General features: G+C 45.3%; 1 protein-coding gene across 2 annotated transcripts in view; it reads left to right on the top strand.

Moving 5' to 3' along the window:
- TCEA3 (transcription elongation factor A3) overlaps positions 1 to 14448 on the top strand; it is a 34352-nt gene extending 19904 nt beyond the window's left edge. Inside the window, exons 6-11 of one of the 2 annotated variants that reach the window (XM_072609266.1) lie at positions 2800 to 2963; positions 3503 to 3559; positions 8339 to 8493; positions 9790 to 9936; positions 11030 to 11101; positions 12214 to 14448. In XM_072609266.1, the coding sequence (XP_072465367.1) occupies positions 2800 to 2963; positions 3503 to 3559; positions 8339 to 8493; positions 9790 to 9936; positions 11030 to 11101; positions 12214 to 12222 (604 nt within the window). In that variant the 3' untranslated portion in view covers positions 12223 to 14448. Of the gene's footprint in view, positions 1 to 2799; positions 2964 to 3502; positions 3564 to 8338; positions 8494 to 9789; positions 9937 to 11029; positions 11102 to 12213 lie in introns of both variants that reach the window. The other variant, XM_072609265.1, reaches the window with a different exon arrangement.
- Positions 14449 to 17365: the final 2917 nt, after the last annotated feature.

Here is a 17365-nt window from a genome sequence, read left to right as displayed (position 1 = left end):
GAGCTCCTGTCTTTATTAATTCTGATTGCCTTGGGCCCTGAAAGGGAGAGAAGGTGCTTGATAAAGCTGAGATGAGATTGGAATCTCAAGAGATTTCTCTCCTCACTCACTCTCTACCCTCTCTCCTGCAGTCATTAACCACTAACTATGTGGTTAAGGAATATTCTGTTGAAGAGACACAACCTGAGTATGAGGAAATGCTAGGTAACGTGAGAAGGGGGAGAAGACTAATCGGGGGCAGGGGGAGATCAGGGACAACTTCATGGAGGAGGTGGCACCTCAGCTGAACCCTGAAGGAAGATAAGGATTCTGAGCCAGGCAGCCCTGCTTTTGTGGTGGCCATTCCAGATCTTAAAGTCAAGTCAAGAAGCATTCATGGTTGTTGTTCACTTGTGTCCGACTCTTAATGACCCCATTTGGGGTTTCTTGGAGTTATTTCTCATTTCCTTCTCTAACTCATTTGATAGGTGAGGAAACTGAGGCAAACAAGGTGAAGCGACTTGCCCAGAGTCACTTGACTTGACCAAGTATCTGAGTCAGAATTTGAACTTAGGTCCTCCTGACTCCAAGCCCAGCACTCTATGCACTGTGCCACCTAGCTGTGCTAATGATAACAGCTAACTTTCTATGACATTTACCACGTGCTAGGCACTTTTTACAAAAATTACCTCATTTGATCCTCACCACAACCCTGGGAGGTAGGTGTTGTTATTATCTCCATTTTACAGATGAGGGAGCTGAGATGACATAGGGAAAATAACTTGCCCAGGGTTACACAGCTAGGAAGTGTCTGAGGCTAGATTTGAACTCAGGTCTTCCTCACTCTAGGCCTAGCATTCTATCTTCTGCAACACCAAGCTGCAAATAGCATCTTGCTAACGTGAAGGAGAGCAAAGGAGTGACCAGAGAAGATTTCCTTGAGATACCAGCATGCAGCTCCTGGGGGAACCATGGTGTTCCAAGGGGGCTTCCCCAGTGTCTGTGCTCTCCCGGATTTTTATGTCCCTGAGGAAGTCTCATGCGCCAGCCTGTGCTGAGGTATCAAGCACAGGAAACTGAAGGCTGGGCCCAGAGATGATTCTTGTGTTCTAGGCTCATCAGTCCTTGGTTCCACTCTCTGAGTCTTTCCTCATTCTCCCAGATGAGCCTGTGCTGTTGAACATTGATTGATAAGCTAGAGTGTTTCTGGGGTGGGGGGGACAGTTAGGATGGTGAAAGGGTCTTGGGTACATGAATAAATGAATGAAAAAATAATTTATTAAGGGATATACAAAATTTAAAACAGTCTCTGCTCCAAGGGACCTGTGTTCTAATAGGAGACAAGAGCCCAACTAGGGAAGTCATGACCTAGGAGGAGTATTCTCTTGGAAAATTACAAGGATGCCTTGTGGATCCCTAGGGGAGTAATGAACACAACCCAAACCCATAGAATGAGGGAACTGATGATCATTCAAAGCAGGGCAGGATGATGGTGAGCAGGGAGGGGAGGACAGATGCTGAGAAGTTGAGAGGAGCATGACTTGGAATGCCTCGACTATGGGACAGCTAGATGGTACGTTGGATAGAGCACTGGGCCTCAGGTTAGGAAGACCTGAGTTCAAATCTGGCCTCAGTTACTTATAAGCTGTGTGACCTTGAGAAAATCCTTTAACCTTTTGTTTGCCTCAGTTTCCTCACCGGTAAAACACGCCACCTCCCAGGTTGATGTAAGGATGAAGTGAGGTCATAACTGTAAAGCCCTTAGCACAATGCCTGGCCCATAGCAGGCACCATATAAATGTTAGCTCTTAGATGAGTTATATGAAACAGTCCTCAATGAGGAGAGCCTCATGGTGACCCTTTGAGAGAAGACCCAGAGGAGCTATAACTGTCTTCAGGGCTGCCTCATCCAAGAGGGATCTGTCCCTGCTTGGCTACGGAGACCAGGACGAGCAAAGTGGATGGTGGATGCTGAGGGGCAGAGCTGGGCTCAGGGTTAAATAGAAACTTCCTGGCCATTAGAGCTGCTCAGCAGTGGGGTGCCTGGGTGGGGAGACCCTCTGCCTAAAGAGCAGCCTTTGACCACATGGGGGAGCATCTTAGAGGAGGATTCGTGTACTCCCAGGCTTGTCCTGGAGGGCCTTGAAGGCCCCTTCCAGGACTGAGATTCTGGGATACAGTGACAGCAGACAGAAGCCCAAGGCCAGGGCCATAGTAGAAGTCAGGAAAAATAGTGGCTTACATTTGCATAAAACTTTAAGGTTTGTAGGGCAGTTAGATGGTGCCATAGTGCATAGAGCGCTGGGCTCATCATCTTCCTGAGGTCTAATCTGGCCTCAGATTACACTGAGATTATAACTGTGACCCTAGACAAGTCACTTAACCCTGGTTGCCTCAGTTTCCTCATCTATAAAGTAAGCTGGAGAAGGAAATGACAAACCACTCTAGTATGTTTGCCAAAAAAAAAATCCCAAATGGGATCATGAAGAGTTGGACATGACTGAAAAAATGACAAAACTGAACTGACTTAAGGTTTATAAAGTGTTTTCTAAGTATTATCTTTTTTGATCTTTGCAGAAACCGTGGGATGTAGGTACAATTATTATCCCCATTTTACAGAGGGGGAAACTGAGAATGATAGAGGCTAAGTGACTTGCCCAGGGTCATACAGCTTGAAAGTTTCTGAGGTCTTCCTGACTTTAGACCCAGCATTACCCTCTGGTGTGGAGGCAGCCTCAGGAAGGGGAGAGAGGGAAGCAGTGAAATATAGTTCCGGGGAGACATAGCCAGCTGTGACCATTCCTATTCCTCTGTCCTCAGATCTAACAGCAGCAAAGGAAAAGTGGAGACCCCCAAGACTCCTACTAGCCCCTCTTCCCCTACATTTTCTCCATCGGTCTGCTTCTTAGCCCCTTGCTACCTCACAGGAGATTCAGTCCGGGACAAGTGCGTTGAGATGCTGTCAGCAGCCCTGAAGATGGATGGTGAGGAAGTCTGGGGTGGGCCATCATGGGAAAAGGGGATCAGCCTTGTCCTGCTCGTCCCTAGAGCAAGGAGCAGTGGATGGAAGTTACAGAGAGGCAGATTTAGGTTCTGTGAAAGGAGAAACTTCCTAACAAAACTTTGCAAATGTAAATTGGACTGCCTGGAAAGGTAGTGAGTTCCCCATCACTGAAGATCTTTAAGAGAAGGCTCAATGACTTCTTGTCAGGTGTGTGTGTCGGTCTAGATGTGACTTCTGGAGGCCCCTTCAGACTTTGGGATTCTGTAGGATTCTTTGAGCATTGAGACTGGAAAAAGAGAAAGGAAAAGAACCATCATTTCCTGGGGGCTAGAAAGAAAATTCCCCTATTTTTGTTCTTGACTCTTCTACTAACAGTTGGGGAAGAGGTCGTTAAGCAGAAGCAGTAGCTGGAACGTTTTCTTAATTCCTGCCCCTCCTCCCCACACACCAGTTCTCCAGTTTGTAATTGGCTTCCTTGCCAAGACAGAGTAAAACATGAATTCATGTATCTTTTTTTAGGTGATTACAAAGAATATGGAGTCAACTGTGATAAGATGGCATCAGAAATTGAAGATCATATCCTTTTGTGGGTTTGTCCAACGTGGGCCTGTATTCGCAGGAAGCACCTTTACTGCTCCCCTGCTCTGAGCAGTTGAGGAAAGAGCAGCTGAAGTCACACCAGGTGTAGGGTGGTCTGACCTTTGTCTTTATAGAGGCTGTGGAGAAGATGGGACCCAGGAGTGGAGTGCCATGGTGAGGGACCCCCAGAGGTGGTGGCCCAGGGATGGTACTACCATATGGCTACATGGATCAGGAAAGGACTGTAAGGCATTCAGTCTGGGGAGGAAGTATGCCTCGCTCCCCCTACCCCGCCATAGGATTATAGCTAGGTGGTCCAATGGATAGAGCACTGGGCATGGAGTCAGGAAGACCTGAGTTCAAATCTAACCTCAGACACTTACTAGCTGTGTGACCCTGAACAGGTCATTTTGCCTCTATCTGCCTCAGTTTCCTCATCTGTAAAATGGGGATCATAATAACAACTCCCTCCCAGGTTGTTGTGAAGATCAAATGACATAATATTTATAAAGCATTTAGCCCAGCACCGGGCCATATAGCTGTTCTATATTAATGGTCATTGTCATCATCATCGTTATCATAGATCTGGAGCTAAAGGGACAAACTGCTTATGTTACAGATGAGGAAACTGAGGCCCATGGAGGCTGTGGCTTGTCCAGCATCACACCAAGGCACTATTCTTTCCCCTATACCATGCTGCATCCCTGGCATCTCCCTGTAACAGCACTGTTGGTGTCATGGGAGTCCCAGGCCTGAGTCACTCAAAGCCAGGAGGCATGGCAGGGAGGGACAGCCACCAAAGTTGCCCCCAGCTCAGCCCTCTCTTCTCACTGCTTCCCTGGGAACAAGGTCCTCTACTCAAATGCTTCCTTCCTTTCCACAGACACAAGAATGTTAAGATGTGCTTGAATGGGCCCAGCATCGCTTCCTACATCCCAGTTGTCAGAGAAGGGAAGGATTTCCTGACCTTCTCCCTCCCATTCCCCACACTTGGACTGGTCCTTGTAGCCCTTCCCCTTCCTTCCTGCATGACAAGGATCAGACTTCTTGGAATCTCCCGCTTGTCCCTGTCCCCAATGACTCGTAATTGTTTTTGGAAATGTGTGTGGCACATGGGAAGGGTCCCAATCCAAGGAGATAACCTCCTACCCACCTTTACCTGCCCCACTCTGATGCAACATATGATGAGGGAAAGAGCACAGATGGAGTTCTAACCCAGGTCTGATCCTAATTATGGGGGGATTTGTGGTTTATGAAATCAGACAGCTGGACTAGATGTCCCTTATAGTAGGAGATCCTGTGTCCTAAGGCCCCTCCAGCTCTGACATTCTGTGTTCTAAAGACCCTCCTACCTCTGATATTTTATGTTCTAAGGCCCCTCCAAGCTCTGACATCCTATGTTCTAAGGCCCCTTCAGCTCTGACACTGTGTTCTAAGGACCCTCCTACCTCTGATATTTTATGTTCTAAGGCCCCTTCAGCTCTGACACTGTGTTCTAAGGACCCTCCTGCCTCTGATATTTTATGTTCTAAGGCCTCTCCAGCTCTGACATTCTTTGTTCAAAGGGCCCTCCAACTGACATCCCATCTTCTAAGGTTCCTCCCAACTCTGAAATTCTGTGTCGTAACATTCTCTGTTCTATGATGCCTTCTGGCTTGAACATTCTACGAGTCTTTGACACCTACAATTCCTTTGGCAGGTGACCAGGCCTTTCATTCCACGATCAGAGAAAAGGTTCAGAATATCCTTGAGGTACAAAACATAGGGAATTAGATGTGCACCAAAGCATATGTGACTGATATCAGAACCTAACCTGAAATTTGGGAAGGGGGAGATGAGAAAGTGGGGGGCCCCAGTTCTTGGGGAAAGGAAGAAAAAGGATGCCAAGAAGGGGGTACAGGAGATGGCCTTGACACTCTGAGATGTCACTGAGGGCTGGGCCTGGCTCCGAGCCCTTCCTGGACTAATTCATCCTCATTGTTTTCTACATTAATTATTGCCCGGTGCATCAGAGAATGTGACCCACCATTCAAAATCCACTTCCTACTAAACACAATGCCTCCCATCCCTGAGTTAGCACAGGCTTCATCTTCGTTCCCAGAGGACTCAGCAGTTCCTTTGCCTCTGTCTCTTGGCCTCTACCCTTGACCCCTATCTTCAGACAATGCATGGAAGAATTTAATACTCATTTTCATTCATCATCTCAGTTTCCAGTCTCAGTCCCACCCCCTGCTACCCCTGCCCTCTCCTTCTATCCTGAGGTATCTGCCCAGCAGTGCCAGGTGAGATGATGAAACCCACATTAATCATTGTTCAGGTTACAGGAGTTTGTGTTGTTCAGTAGTCTCAGTCATGTCCAACTCTTCATGACCCCATCTGGGATTTTCTTGGCAAAGATATGATAATAGTTTGCCATTTCCCTCTCAAGTTCATTTTTCAGATGAAGAAACTGGGGCAAACAGGGTGAAATGACTTGCCCAAGGTCACATAGCTAGTGTCTGAGATCAGATTTGAACTCAGGTCTTCCTGACTCCAGACCTGATGCTTTGTTCACTATGCCACCTAATTGCCCAAGAAGACAAGAGTTTAGGGATGTTTTCTTTCTTTTCTTTTTTTTCCCCAAATTTATTAATTTACTTGTTTTCAGTTTTCAACATTCTCTTCCATAAGTTTACATTTTCTCTCCCTTCCTCCCCAAGACAGCATGTAATCTGATATGTTAGTGGATATGGGCTCTCCACATACATTCCCATGAGACACATCTTCACATTAGTCACATTGCACAGAAGAATTATAATGAATGGGAGAAACCACGAGAGAAGCAAAACAAAAGAAAATCATCTGTTTCATTCTGCGTTCTTTGTCTGGATGTGGATGGTATTTTGCATCATGAATCCTTTGGAAATGTTTTAGGTCCTTGCGTTGCTGAGAAGGGCTAAGTCTATCAAAAACAGTCCTTGGGTTGTTTTCTTTCTAACGTGGATCAGGAGGATGGATCCTAAGTCCACTAACCTCCAAAAGGGGTCTATGGATGGATATTGTTAACATTCAATTTTAATTTATTTTCAGCTCCAAATTTTCTCCTTTCTGTCTCCTGCTCACAACCCATCTGCACCCATTCATCCTGAGAGCTTGACCCTTTCCTCCCTTAGAAGAATAATCTAGATGACTTTTCTTGACCCCCCAGCAGCCCTGGGAAAGAAGCTGAGCAGGTGTCATTAGGATCATAGATTTCTGAGAGCTTGAAGGAATCTTTGAAGTCATCTCATACGGAGGTATCAGATGGGGCCCAGTATGGCAAGAACCAGATTAAAATGTAATTTAAAGGCATTTAACAAAATTTTTTAAATACAATAGAACACAGGTAATGTTAACAAATAGACTTCTAAGTTAGCATGTAGCCAACAGGGATCCCTATGTAGTGTTTAACTAACCATTTGAAGTTAACACTATTTATATAGTCTGACCTCCTTATTTTACAGATGAGGAAACTGAGGCTGGGAGAGAGGAAGTTACTTGCCCAAAGTAGCTTGGGGAAAATGGAAATTTAAACTCAGGTCCTGTGCAACCCTGGGTAAGTCAGGGTTAGTTTCCTTGTCTGTAAAATGAGGGAGTTGGACTCAGTGATTTCTAAGGTCCCTTCTAGCTCTCAGCCTGTGATCGACCCTACAGTACTCTGAGGCATTGTGATTCACCCATGTGAATCCTGCTTCTTTGACTCTGGATCCCATCAGGAAGATGGAGGAGATTGGACTCAATGGCCTCAAAAGTTCCTTCTTCCCACCTCACCATGCTGCTCTGGAAATGGAGGATGGGAGGGGATGTGACATGGCCCCAGTCACAGCATCCAGTAAGTGGCAGAGATGAAACCTGAATCCCAGTCTCCTGACTTCAAGTCCAGCACACTTTCTGGTACGCCAGGCTGCCTCTCTAAAAACAAACAAAAAACCCCAAACAAACCCTGTTTGCCTCAGTTTCCCCATCTGTAAAATGGAGACATTGGTCGCACTAGTATCTCACAGGATTGTTGGATCAAATCAGATTTAACATTTATAAAATGCACTCTATAAAGGCCTGCTATTACTATTAAAAGAAGATTGCTGTCAGTTCTCTGTTCACACTAAAGGAGAGGGTCCCTCCGTAGCGTAGAATTTCAGATGTACTTCCTTCCGGTTGTGGTGATTCTACTGGTGATATCCAACCAGGCCTCCCTGTAGGCCTGTGTATGAAGCCTTTCTGGTTGGACACAAAGTCCATGAGAGGCACAGATCAAGTCAAGGGCTGAGCAGAATAAGATTCTCTCCCAGCAGAATTAAGACCCCAAGACTGAACATCTTCTCTGTGGCCGTAATAGGATTTAGACTTGGAACATTAGTGATCACCTAGTTTGGGGTTCCATGGACCCCCAAGGGGTTTGTGGATAGATTTCAGTAGGTTCATGAACTTGGATAGAAAAAAGTTATATCTTTATTTTCATTAACCTTAGTTTTGTTTGTGATTCTATGTATTTTATTTTATGCATTGAAATTCAGAAAAGGTCCTTAGACTCCACTAGAAGGATCTAGGTCACAAAAAGGTTGAAAAACCCCTGTTCTAGTCCTGCTTTCTCATTTTACATACAAAGAAACAAGCCTAGAGAGGTGAGGGGACCAGGCCAAGGTCACTCAGTAGACTCATGGGATTCTAAACCCAGTGGTCATTTTTATTAGACTGTGGGGTTGTGATTGTGGAAGGGAGGAGAGGCTCCTCTTTGGGGTGACTCCTTGACGATTTCACATATATATCAAGAACTGAAGAGCACGGACATGAAATACCGAAATAGAGTCCGCAGCCGCATCAGTAACCTCAAGGACCCCAGGAACCCCAACCTGAGGCGGAATGTGCTTTGTGGGGCTATTTCCACCAGCCTCATTGCCAGGATGACGGCGGAGGTGAGGAGCTCTGTGGCAGAGCCATTTTTGAAACTTCAGTCTTGGCTCTTGGGGAGGTGTTGGCCTGTGAGGAGCAAAGACTCTGAGCAGGTGCCCAGCAGACCCAGGCAAAGGGAAGGCTGACTGGGGCTTACAACGTTAAGTCTGGCTACACTGATTTTCCTCAGCCCTCAGAGATACTGATGCTAAATCATTATTTAAAAACCTCATTTGACCACAAGAATTATACTCTTTGATAAGCTGGATCCACCTACATTTTCCACTTTGTCCCATCCAAAGGATGAGAAACCGGGGTCAACTACTAAACTTATAACCTTATTACTTCTCAAACTAATGGGTTCAAAAGATACTGATATCTGTCCATGTTAATCAGGTCCAGGAGACACATACCCCGTAACTACATCAGCCCCAGCAACACAAGCCAGGGTGAATAGATGACATGGCACAGGCCAGTTGTCTGGAGTCAGCTACTTATAATTATAGCCTTGTAGAAGTTGTTGAAGGAAGTATATAAAAGTTTGTTGTTGTTCAGTCATGTTTGACTCTCCTTGATCCCATTTGGAGTGGTTTGCCCTTTCCTTCTCCAGCTTATTTCACAGATGAGGAAACTGAAGCAGACCAGGGTTAAGTGACTTGCCCAGGGTCACACAGTTAGTAACTGTCTGAGGCAAGATTTGAACTCAGAAAGATGAATCTTCTGGTCTCCAGGCCCAGCACTCTGTACACTCTGCCACCTAGCTGCCCCATTATAGGATCAGAATTTAACAGATGCTAATGACCATCTACGCGGAATAGAACATCTCATACTTCTAATGGTGCTGGTCCCATTCATCCATCATCTCCTGTGAGGGTTTGTGGGATTCCCTATGGTTTTCTTCTATGAAATTCTCCTGCGACCCCTTAGTCCTGCCTAGTATGATCTGGGAAGGGGAGATCTCTATAGAGAGATTCTCCTTGTCTCTGTCTGCCTGTGAGCTGGGACCTGGACTGGTGAGGTCCCTCAGAAGGCACAGCCCTGCAGCGAGGGCACAGCTGGCCCGAGACCCAACAGGGCACCTTAGCAGGTCAAAGCACCTCCCATAGATGGCCTGGCCAAAAGTTGCATGGCTCCTAAGTGGCAGAACCAGGTTTCTGTAAGAGCCCATGGACTTTTTCATCTGCTGTTGAAGCCTCATCTCTGGGAGCTGCCTTATTCCTAGCCCAGGCCATTCACTGATGGTGCCCCTCCAGGAACTCGTGATATAGGAAATGCTATCTCTTCTACAGACATCTTGGAATGTTGGTTGGTTCATTTAGGAAATGGCGAGTGATGAGCTGAAGGAGCTGAGGAACGCCATGACTCTGGAGGCCATCCGGGAGCACCAGATGGCCAAGACTGGAGGCACAACAACTGACCTCTTCCAGTGCAATAAGTGTAAAAAGAAGAATTGTACCTACAACCAGGTGCGTGCCACAATATGGGGCAACTCCATGGAGAGGCTCGGGAGGGAATCCATCATGGAGGACCAAGGAAGCGAGGCCAAGGAGACCCCAGAGAAGATGCGTGGATGGGCATGAGGGTGGGATAGCAGGGCTCTGGGATTACGACTGTAAAGAAAGGAGAGATCTTCATGGGACTTCTGAAATTTGGTGTCATTACTTTATAGTAATGGAAAGACCTCTATCTATTGACCAGATGGTATTTATTTTCTTGCAGGGTTGGCAAGGGGAGATTGGATAGACATGGAGAACAACTATACTCATAAAGTATCAGAGGTGGGAGGGTGTTTAGAACAGAGAATGTCAGAGCTGGGAGGGCCCTTAGAACCCAGGGTGTCAGAACTGGGAGGACCCTTAGAACAGAGAATGTCAGAGCTGGGAGGGCTCTTAGAACCCAGAGTGTCAGAGCTGGGAGGGACTTTCGTTTATACCAGGTAGATCAGAGGGTTCTGGTGGGAAAAGCTTCTTGGAAGAAGGTTGAGGTTACATCGTAGATCATAATTCTGTAGCGTTTTACATTTTGTAAACTTTCTTCACAAAACCCTGTGAAGTAGGTAGTGCAAGTATTATTATCCCCATTTTACAGACAAGGAAACTGAGTCTCATAGAGGTTAAGTGATTTGCCTAAGGCCACACAGTAAGTAAGTTGCAGAGCCAAGACTCGAACCCAGATCTTCAAGTCCAGTGAAGGATGTAAAACCCAGAATTGGTAGAAAGGAAGGGAGAGAGCATTCCAGGTGAGGGCAGAAGCATCAGTAAAGCTCATGAGGTCAGAAAAAAATATATTCTATCTTTCAATTTAATTCAGCAAACATTTAATAAATTCATACTCTTCATAAGCCACCAGACTACAAGGGTGGGTGGTCAAGGGACTGACCTCCCTGGAGTGGTGGGGAATGGGGGGAAGTTCAAGTGGTGAGGCTGGGTGGGAACAGCCTGTGAAGGGGAGGGAGGCGCCTTGAATGCCAGGGTAAGGAATCGTCCTTGTTCCAACTGGATGCAGGAACCATGCTAGATTCTAGAGCAGGGGAGTGACTGGATGATTCTGCTTTCTCAGGTGCAGACACGAAGTGCTGATGAGCCCATGACCACTTTCGTCTTATGTAATGAATGTGGCAACCGCTGGAAGGTCTGTATTTCTTTTGCTTCCATAGCCCTCCAAAGTAGCCAATGGCCTCCCTCAGGGCCTTTCCCAGTCAGGGTGTGGGGCCCATGCAAACCAGGCCGATTTCCTTCTTATGGAGTCCTCTGGTTTGTAGTCGGAAGGGACTTCAGAGATGCTCTGAGCCCTGCCCTCTTCCTGATAAGGACGTTGACCCCCAACCCCCCAAGGACTGCTCAAAGAGGGAGCAGTAGAACTAGAATCCAAACCTGGGCCCCAGACCCCCAGGCTGGGGCTTTCTGCACTTGGTCCCTATGCCTTTGTCCTTTTTCTCTAACGGTTGAAAGCCCAAAGTGCTTCAGATTCCCTGACTCCACTGGGCTTCACACTGACCCCATTAGGGAGGGTCTAAAGGAACCCCCATTCCCCTGCTCAGCTTGGCCACACTCAAGGCAGAGCGGGCTTTGAGTCTCCCCCTGCCTGATTCCAAGTTCAGCTCTCCACTGGGTTCCACTGTTCTCTTTCACCAACAAGAGTATCTTCCCTCCTCAAGGACCCACAGGGAGAGGGTTCTGGCAGGTCAGATGCATTTCTTTTCTCAAAACCTTTTCCCTTAGAAGAGTCCCTTGTGGCACCCTTTAGGTTCAGGGTAGAGGTAGCTCTACCCTTGTTACCATATAGTAGGTGAGTCACCTTTCCTGTTCCTTCAGGTGGGTAGTGTCCCATTTTACAGATGAGAAAACTGAGACTCCAATTCCATCTTGTTCAGACCGGTACTATATTGGAAGGAAGAAAGGATGGAAGGATGGATGGAAAGGAAGTGGAGTGAGAAGGGAAGTAGGGAGGAAAGAAGGAAGGGAGGGAGGTATATTAAATGCCTCCTATATACTAGATATTATGTCAAGCACTTTGCAAAAATTTCATTTGATCCTCACAACAATCCTGGGAAGAAAGTACGATTATTATCCCCATTTTACAGTTGAGGATACCAAAGCAGTGTTCAAGGGACTTGCCCAGAATTATGCAGTTAGTAAGTATCTGAAGTCAGATTCGAACCTGGGACTACAAGGACAGAACATTTGACTGGTATCAGGAGAGCATCACAAACCCTGTGGCCTTTCTCGTTTGTTTTTTTTCAGTTCTGCTGAGTGGTAACCGGCCGGGCCTGTGGTGGATGTATCAAGGACACATGAAGACACCACTTGGCCCACATGCCTGGAGTCTAGAGAGAAATGCTCAGATAGGAAGGAGAGTTCTGGGTGGTCCAGCTGAACACAAGACTCTCCCCAGAATACATAGCTGGCTTTGACCTCTGACCTCAGAGCTTTACCTAGAGAGTGAGAGAGGGTATTTTTATTGGGGAAGTCCACACCAGACAAGCTCTGAGCTAGGCCTGTGCCTCCCCAAATCCTGCAGTAAAGTAGAAATACAAACCTAATTAAGGATTCATATAGAAGGCCCCAACTACCAGAGAAATTACAACCTAGACTCAGAAACGAGAAGCAATTTTGGACACAGACTATCCAAGCTGGGAGGGGCCTCAGCTGGAAGGGATTTTGGAGACTATGTACTCCACCCTTCTCTTTTTAAAGATGGGGAAACTGAGGCCCAGAGAAGAAAAGTCACTTGCCCTGGGTGCTACAGACAGGTAGTGTCAGAAACAGAACTAGACGCTGGTATCCCAGACACCCACGTCAGGGCTCTTCCCCCTGCCCCATCATGCTTCTGGGAATTGATTGTGTGAAGACAAGGACATTGAGTCCTTCCTCGGTCATTAGCTCTTCCCTAGTTTTCCTCCATAACCAGTTTCACAAAAGTGATATCCCTGTCTGTCCCATCACTTCCTTCACCTAGCAACCAGTAGGTCATGTGGTCTAATGATAGGTTTGATACAGTACAATGGAAAGAGCACAATCTTTGGGTTTAGGGTTGTTGAATGATTTTCAATCAGTTCCCACTCTTCTTTGACCCCTTTTGGGGTTTTCTTGGCAGAGATACTGGAGGGGTTTGCCATTTCCTTCTCATTTTACAGATGAGGAAACTGAAGCAAACAGGGGTAAGTGACTTGCCCAGAGTCGCACAGTTAGTAACTGTCTGAGGCCAGATTTGAACTCGGGTCCTGCTGCCTCCAGGCCCATCGCTCTACACACTGCAACATCTCAAATCCTGTCTCTTTTTCTTGGTGACCTTGGGGCAAGTCCCTTCATCTCCATGGGTCTCAGTATCATCCACTGTAAAATGGAAGGACTGGATTAATTAGCTTCTGATATTCCTTTGAGATTGAGGCCCATGATCCCTTGAGGTTTTATTTATATATCACAGTGCTACAAAGTCCTCTCACTTGTGGCTTCTTATTTGATCACTATAGTAGCCCTGTGAGCTTGATAGTGTGAGTACTATGGCCATTTTACAGATGAGAAAACTGAGCTTTAGAGAGATCATAGACCCACAGGTCCTAGAAGCCAAGTCAGAATGTATACTCATGTCCTCCTGACTTACACTCATTGCAATCTGTTATACTTTACCGGTCTAGGCCTGTGACAACTAGGTATCCTTCTCCCTAAATTATAAAGGGTCTTCCCTCTCCTTGTGCTCATGCCCTCCCAAACTATCAATAACTCCTTGTTCTCATTGAGTTTGGGGTGGGGGTACCCTTGGTAGACTCACAGATTGGGTCCTTGAACCAGGAAGCCATGACTCCAGACTTCCTAAGCGTGGCCATAGTGCTATGCTGCACCCTGGGCCATGGGCTGGGATGGCACTTTCCTTAGCCAGCTCCCACTGAACAGAGGACAGGGCACCTGCAGGTCAGTGCTTCCTTAGGATGACCTGTGTGAGGCAAAGGTGCCCTTCTAGGCTTTTCTTCTTGACTGCACTTCCTAATTAATGCAATGATTTAGGCAGAGGTGACCCTTTCCTAAAAAAGCCTCTGAGGGCCCCTCCCTCCCCCCCCACCCTGCCTGTGTCAGGAGAGGAGGCCTGCCCCAGGAAGACTTCTAGGGACTCCCACTTCCCCTCCCCTTTCCATCCTTCTGGCCACCCCCCACCCCTGAGAGAGCTGCCTCTCCTTCCTTAAAGTTTCCCATTCCCACCCACAGCACCCCACACAGCTGAAGAGCTGAAGTATTGATCAGTCCTCTGCCCCTCTGGGCATCAGCTGGATGAGCTTATTTAACAGCTGTACTTAGGGATCAGGCAGAGTAACTTGTCCAAGGCCAAACAGCTAGTGAGTTATGAGGAATGAGGTCACGGTGACCTGCCGTTTTTTTCCCCCTGAAATGTACTAGGTACCGCCCTCCCTTGAAATGAAGACTTCAGGCAGCTTCTCCTATAAGCTAACTCTGTAAATAAACTGTACAGAAATCTGTCTCCAATTTCTATTATCCTACGACAATATTTGGAATGGGAGAAGAGGGGGGGTTGTGCTGTGTGGTCTAGAGCAAAAGTAATCAGTGTTCTCAATAGCAAGGGGCAGCTAACTGGTGTAGCGGATAGAACACTGGCCTTGGAGTCGGGAGGACCTAAGTCCAGATCTGGCCTCAGACACCTACTAGCCAGGTGATCCTGGGCAAGTCACCTAACACCAGTTGCCTCAAAAAACATTCAACATTCATTTTTATAAGATTTTGAGTTCCCAATTTTTCTCTCCCCAAGATGGCATGAATCTGATATAGGTTATACATGTACATATTTTCACATTAGTCATGTTGTGAAAGAAGAAACAACAAAAGGGGAAAACCACAGGGAAAATAAAGTGAAAATAGTATGTTTCAGTCTACATTCAGACTATAGTTCTTTCTCTGGATGTGGACAGCATTTTCCATCACAGGTCTTTTGGAATTGTCTTGGACCATCATATTGCTAAGAGGAGCTAAGTCGATCACAGTCGATCATCGAACAGTGTTGCTGTTACTGTGTACAATGTTCTCCTGGTCTTGCTCATTTCACTGAGTACCAGTTCATTCAAGTGTTTCTAGGTTTTTCTGAAATCTGCCTGCTCATCATTTCTTATAGCACAAAAGTATTCCATTACATTCATATACCACAGCCATTCCCCAACTGATAGACATCCCCTTAACTTCCAGTTCTTTGCCATCACAAAAAGAGCTGCTATAAATATTTTTGCACATGTAGGTCCTTTTCCCTTTTTATTGATCTCTTTGGGATACAGACCTAGAAGTGGTACTGCTGGATCAAAGGGTACACAGTTTGATAGCCATTTGGGCATAGTTCCAAATGGCTGTCCACAACTCCACCAGGAATGCGTGTCCCCAAACATTTTCTTTTTCTGTCATATTAGCCAATCTGATAGGTGTGACATCAAAGTTGTTTTAATTTACATTCCTCTAATTAATAGTGATTTAGAGCATTAGAAATATATGTATATCATTTTCCAGTTCACAAATCACAATTCATATCCTTCATTTATGGGAGTTGAGAGTGAAGGATATGGTATCATCCCCATTTAAAGAGGACAATAGCTTACCCATTTTAAGGTGACACCCCTTATCTCATTTGCTACTAATAGATGTGTCAAAGGCCACACTCGAACCCAGGTCTTTTAGACTCCCAAGCTCAATATTCTTGTCTACTGTACCGTCCTAAGTCAGATAGATGAAGGAACTGTTAGAGAGAGGGGAAATGACTTATTTAGGGTCATAAAATGAATAAGGTAAACTTTAAGTAGACTTGACCCCATTTCAGGACTCCAAACCCAGGGTTCTTTCCACTTCAAAGTCTGTCCAACAACAGTACAAAAATAGACACATTGTAATCTATTTTAATACATTCTATTGATGCCTTTTGTCCTAACCTCATAGCCCTCTCCTACCCCCGCCCCACACACACTTGAAACCCCACCAAAAAATTAAGTGAAAACATGACGTAAGAACATGGTATTCTCACCCACCATCTTTCTGCCACAAGATACTTTTCACAATCTGTTCTGGGCCTCCACCAGTTTTCCAATTACTCAAGAGTTTGATTTCCATTAAAAAATTATTTCTATCTTTTGTTCCTATATCGCTTTTGTTTCCCAGTATATCCCCTCCTCCACTCCAAAAAAGTCGTCCCTTAAAGCAAAGAGAAAAAAAGAAAGAAAGAAAGGTTGGGGGTGGGAGACAGTTCAGAAAAACTAACGAGCACATTAACAAATCTTCTATGTGGTGTTACAGCAATAAAATGACATTATATTAATGTTTTATGTGATATATACGATATGTCAGATAGATAGATTGATATCCCTTCCACATCATGGAGATTAGGGCTGTGGTGCCTCCCCCCTCCCACAATCTGGAAAATCTTTGTACCAGAGAAGTCTGAATTTTTTTTCTTTTTCTCTTATAGGGTGTTTACAGTACTTTATTGTAGAATATTATATAATATTACACATTTTTTGTTTTTTCTGAGTTTCTAAACTTTTTCTGTGTTGTCCACTAGTCTTCACTTGTCATTTGTGGCCTCTACAAAACTTTCAAAATATTTCCATTTCATTTCTTATGCCTACCTGTGATATATCAAAATAACAATGGGGAAAGTCATGATGTAGAAGGGATAACTGTAGTGTTATATCTATTATGTTACATTATAATAGTGTTATAGCTGACATATATCCTGTTCTATATTTTGTATGTGTGTACATATATACATAGACATACACAAACACATATATACATGTACATACATATCTACATGTATATGTGAGTGTGTGTATGTATACACACATATATAGTTCCCCCCTTCCACAAAGAAGAGAGGGAGGTGCCTTCTCATCTCTCTGCTTTGGTACTAAGCTTGGTCGTTGCAATTTGGACAACATTCAGTTTAAATCCTTTTGGTTCCCTCCATTTACTTGCTGTGTCATGGGGTGTCCTGTTTTCCTAGTTCCACCTGTGTGACCTCACATCAGTTCATGTCTTCCCATGCATCTCTACAGTCTTCTTATTCATTATCACCAGCTTCTTGTTCCTAGGGTATATTATCCTCTTGACTCTGTTTTTTCCACTCTGGCTTGGTTCGTGCAGTAGTCTCCTATTTCTCTGAATTCCTCGTATTTGTCATTTCTTAGAGCATGGTGATATTCTTTTGCATTTATGTATCATAATATTCTCAGACATTTTCTAACCGGTGGACTCATGCTTTGTTTATACTCTGTTCAGTCATTTCAGTTATTTCCTACTCTCTGTGATGCCATTTGGGGTTTTCTTGGCAAAGATACCGGAGACATTTGCCATTTCCTTCTCCAGATTATTTTTTAGATGAGAAAAGTGAGGCAAATAGGGTGAATTGACT

This window comes from Notamacropus eugenii, chromosome 5 (assembly GCF_028372415.1).
Source record: "Notamacropus eugenii isolate mMacEug1 chromosome 5, mMacEug1.pri_v2, whole genome shotgun sequence".
NCBI classification, from domain to species: Eukaryota; Metazoa; Chordata; class Mammalia; order Diprotodontia; family Macropodidae; genus Notamacropus; species Notamacropus eugenii.
This window is presented reverse-complemented; position numbering and strand designations above follow the sequence as displayed.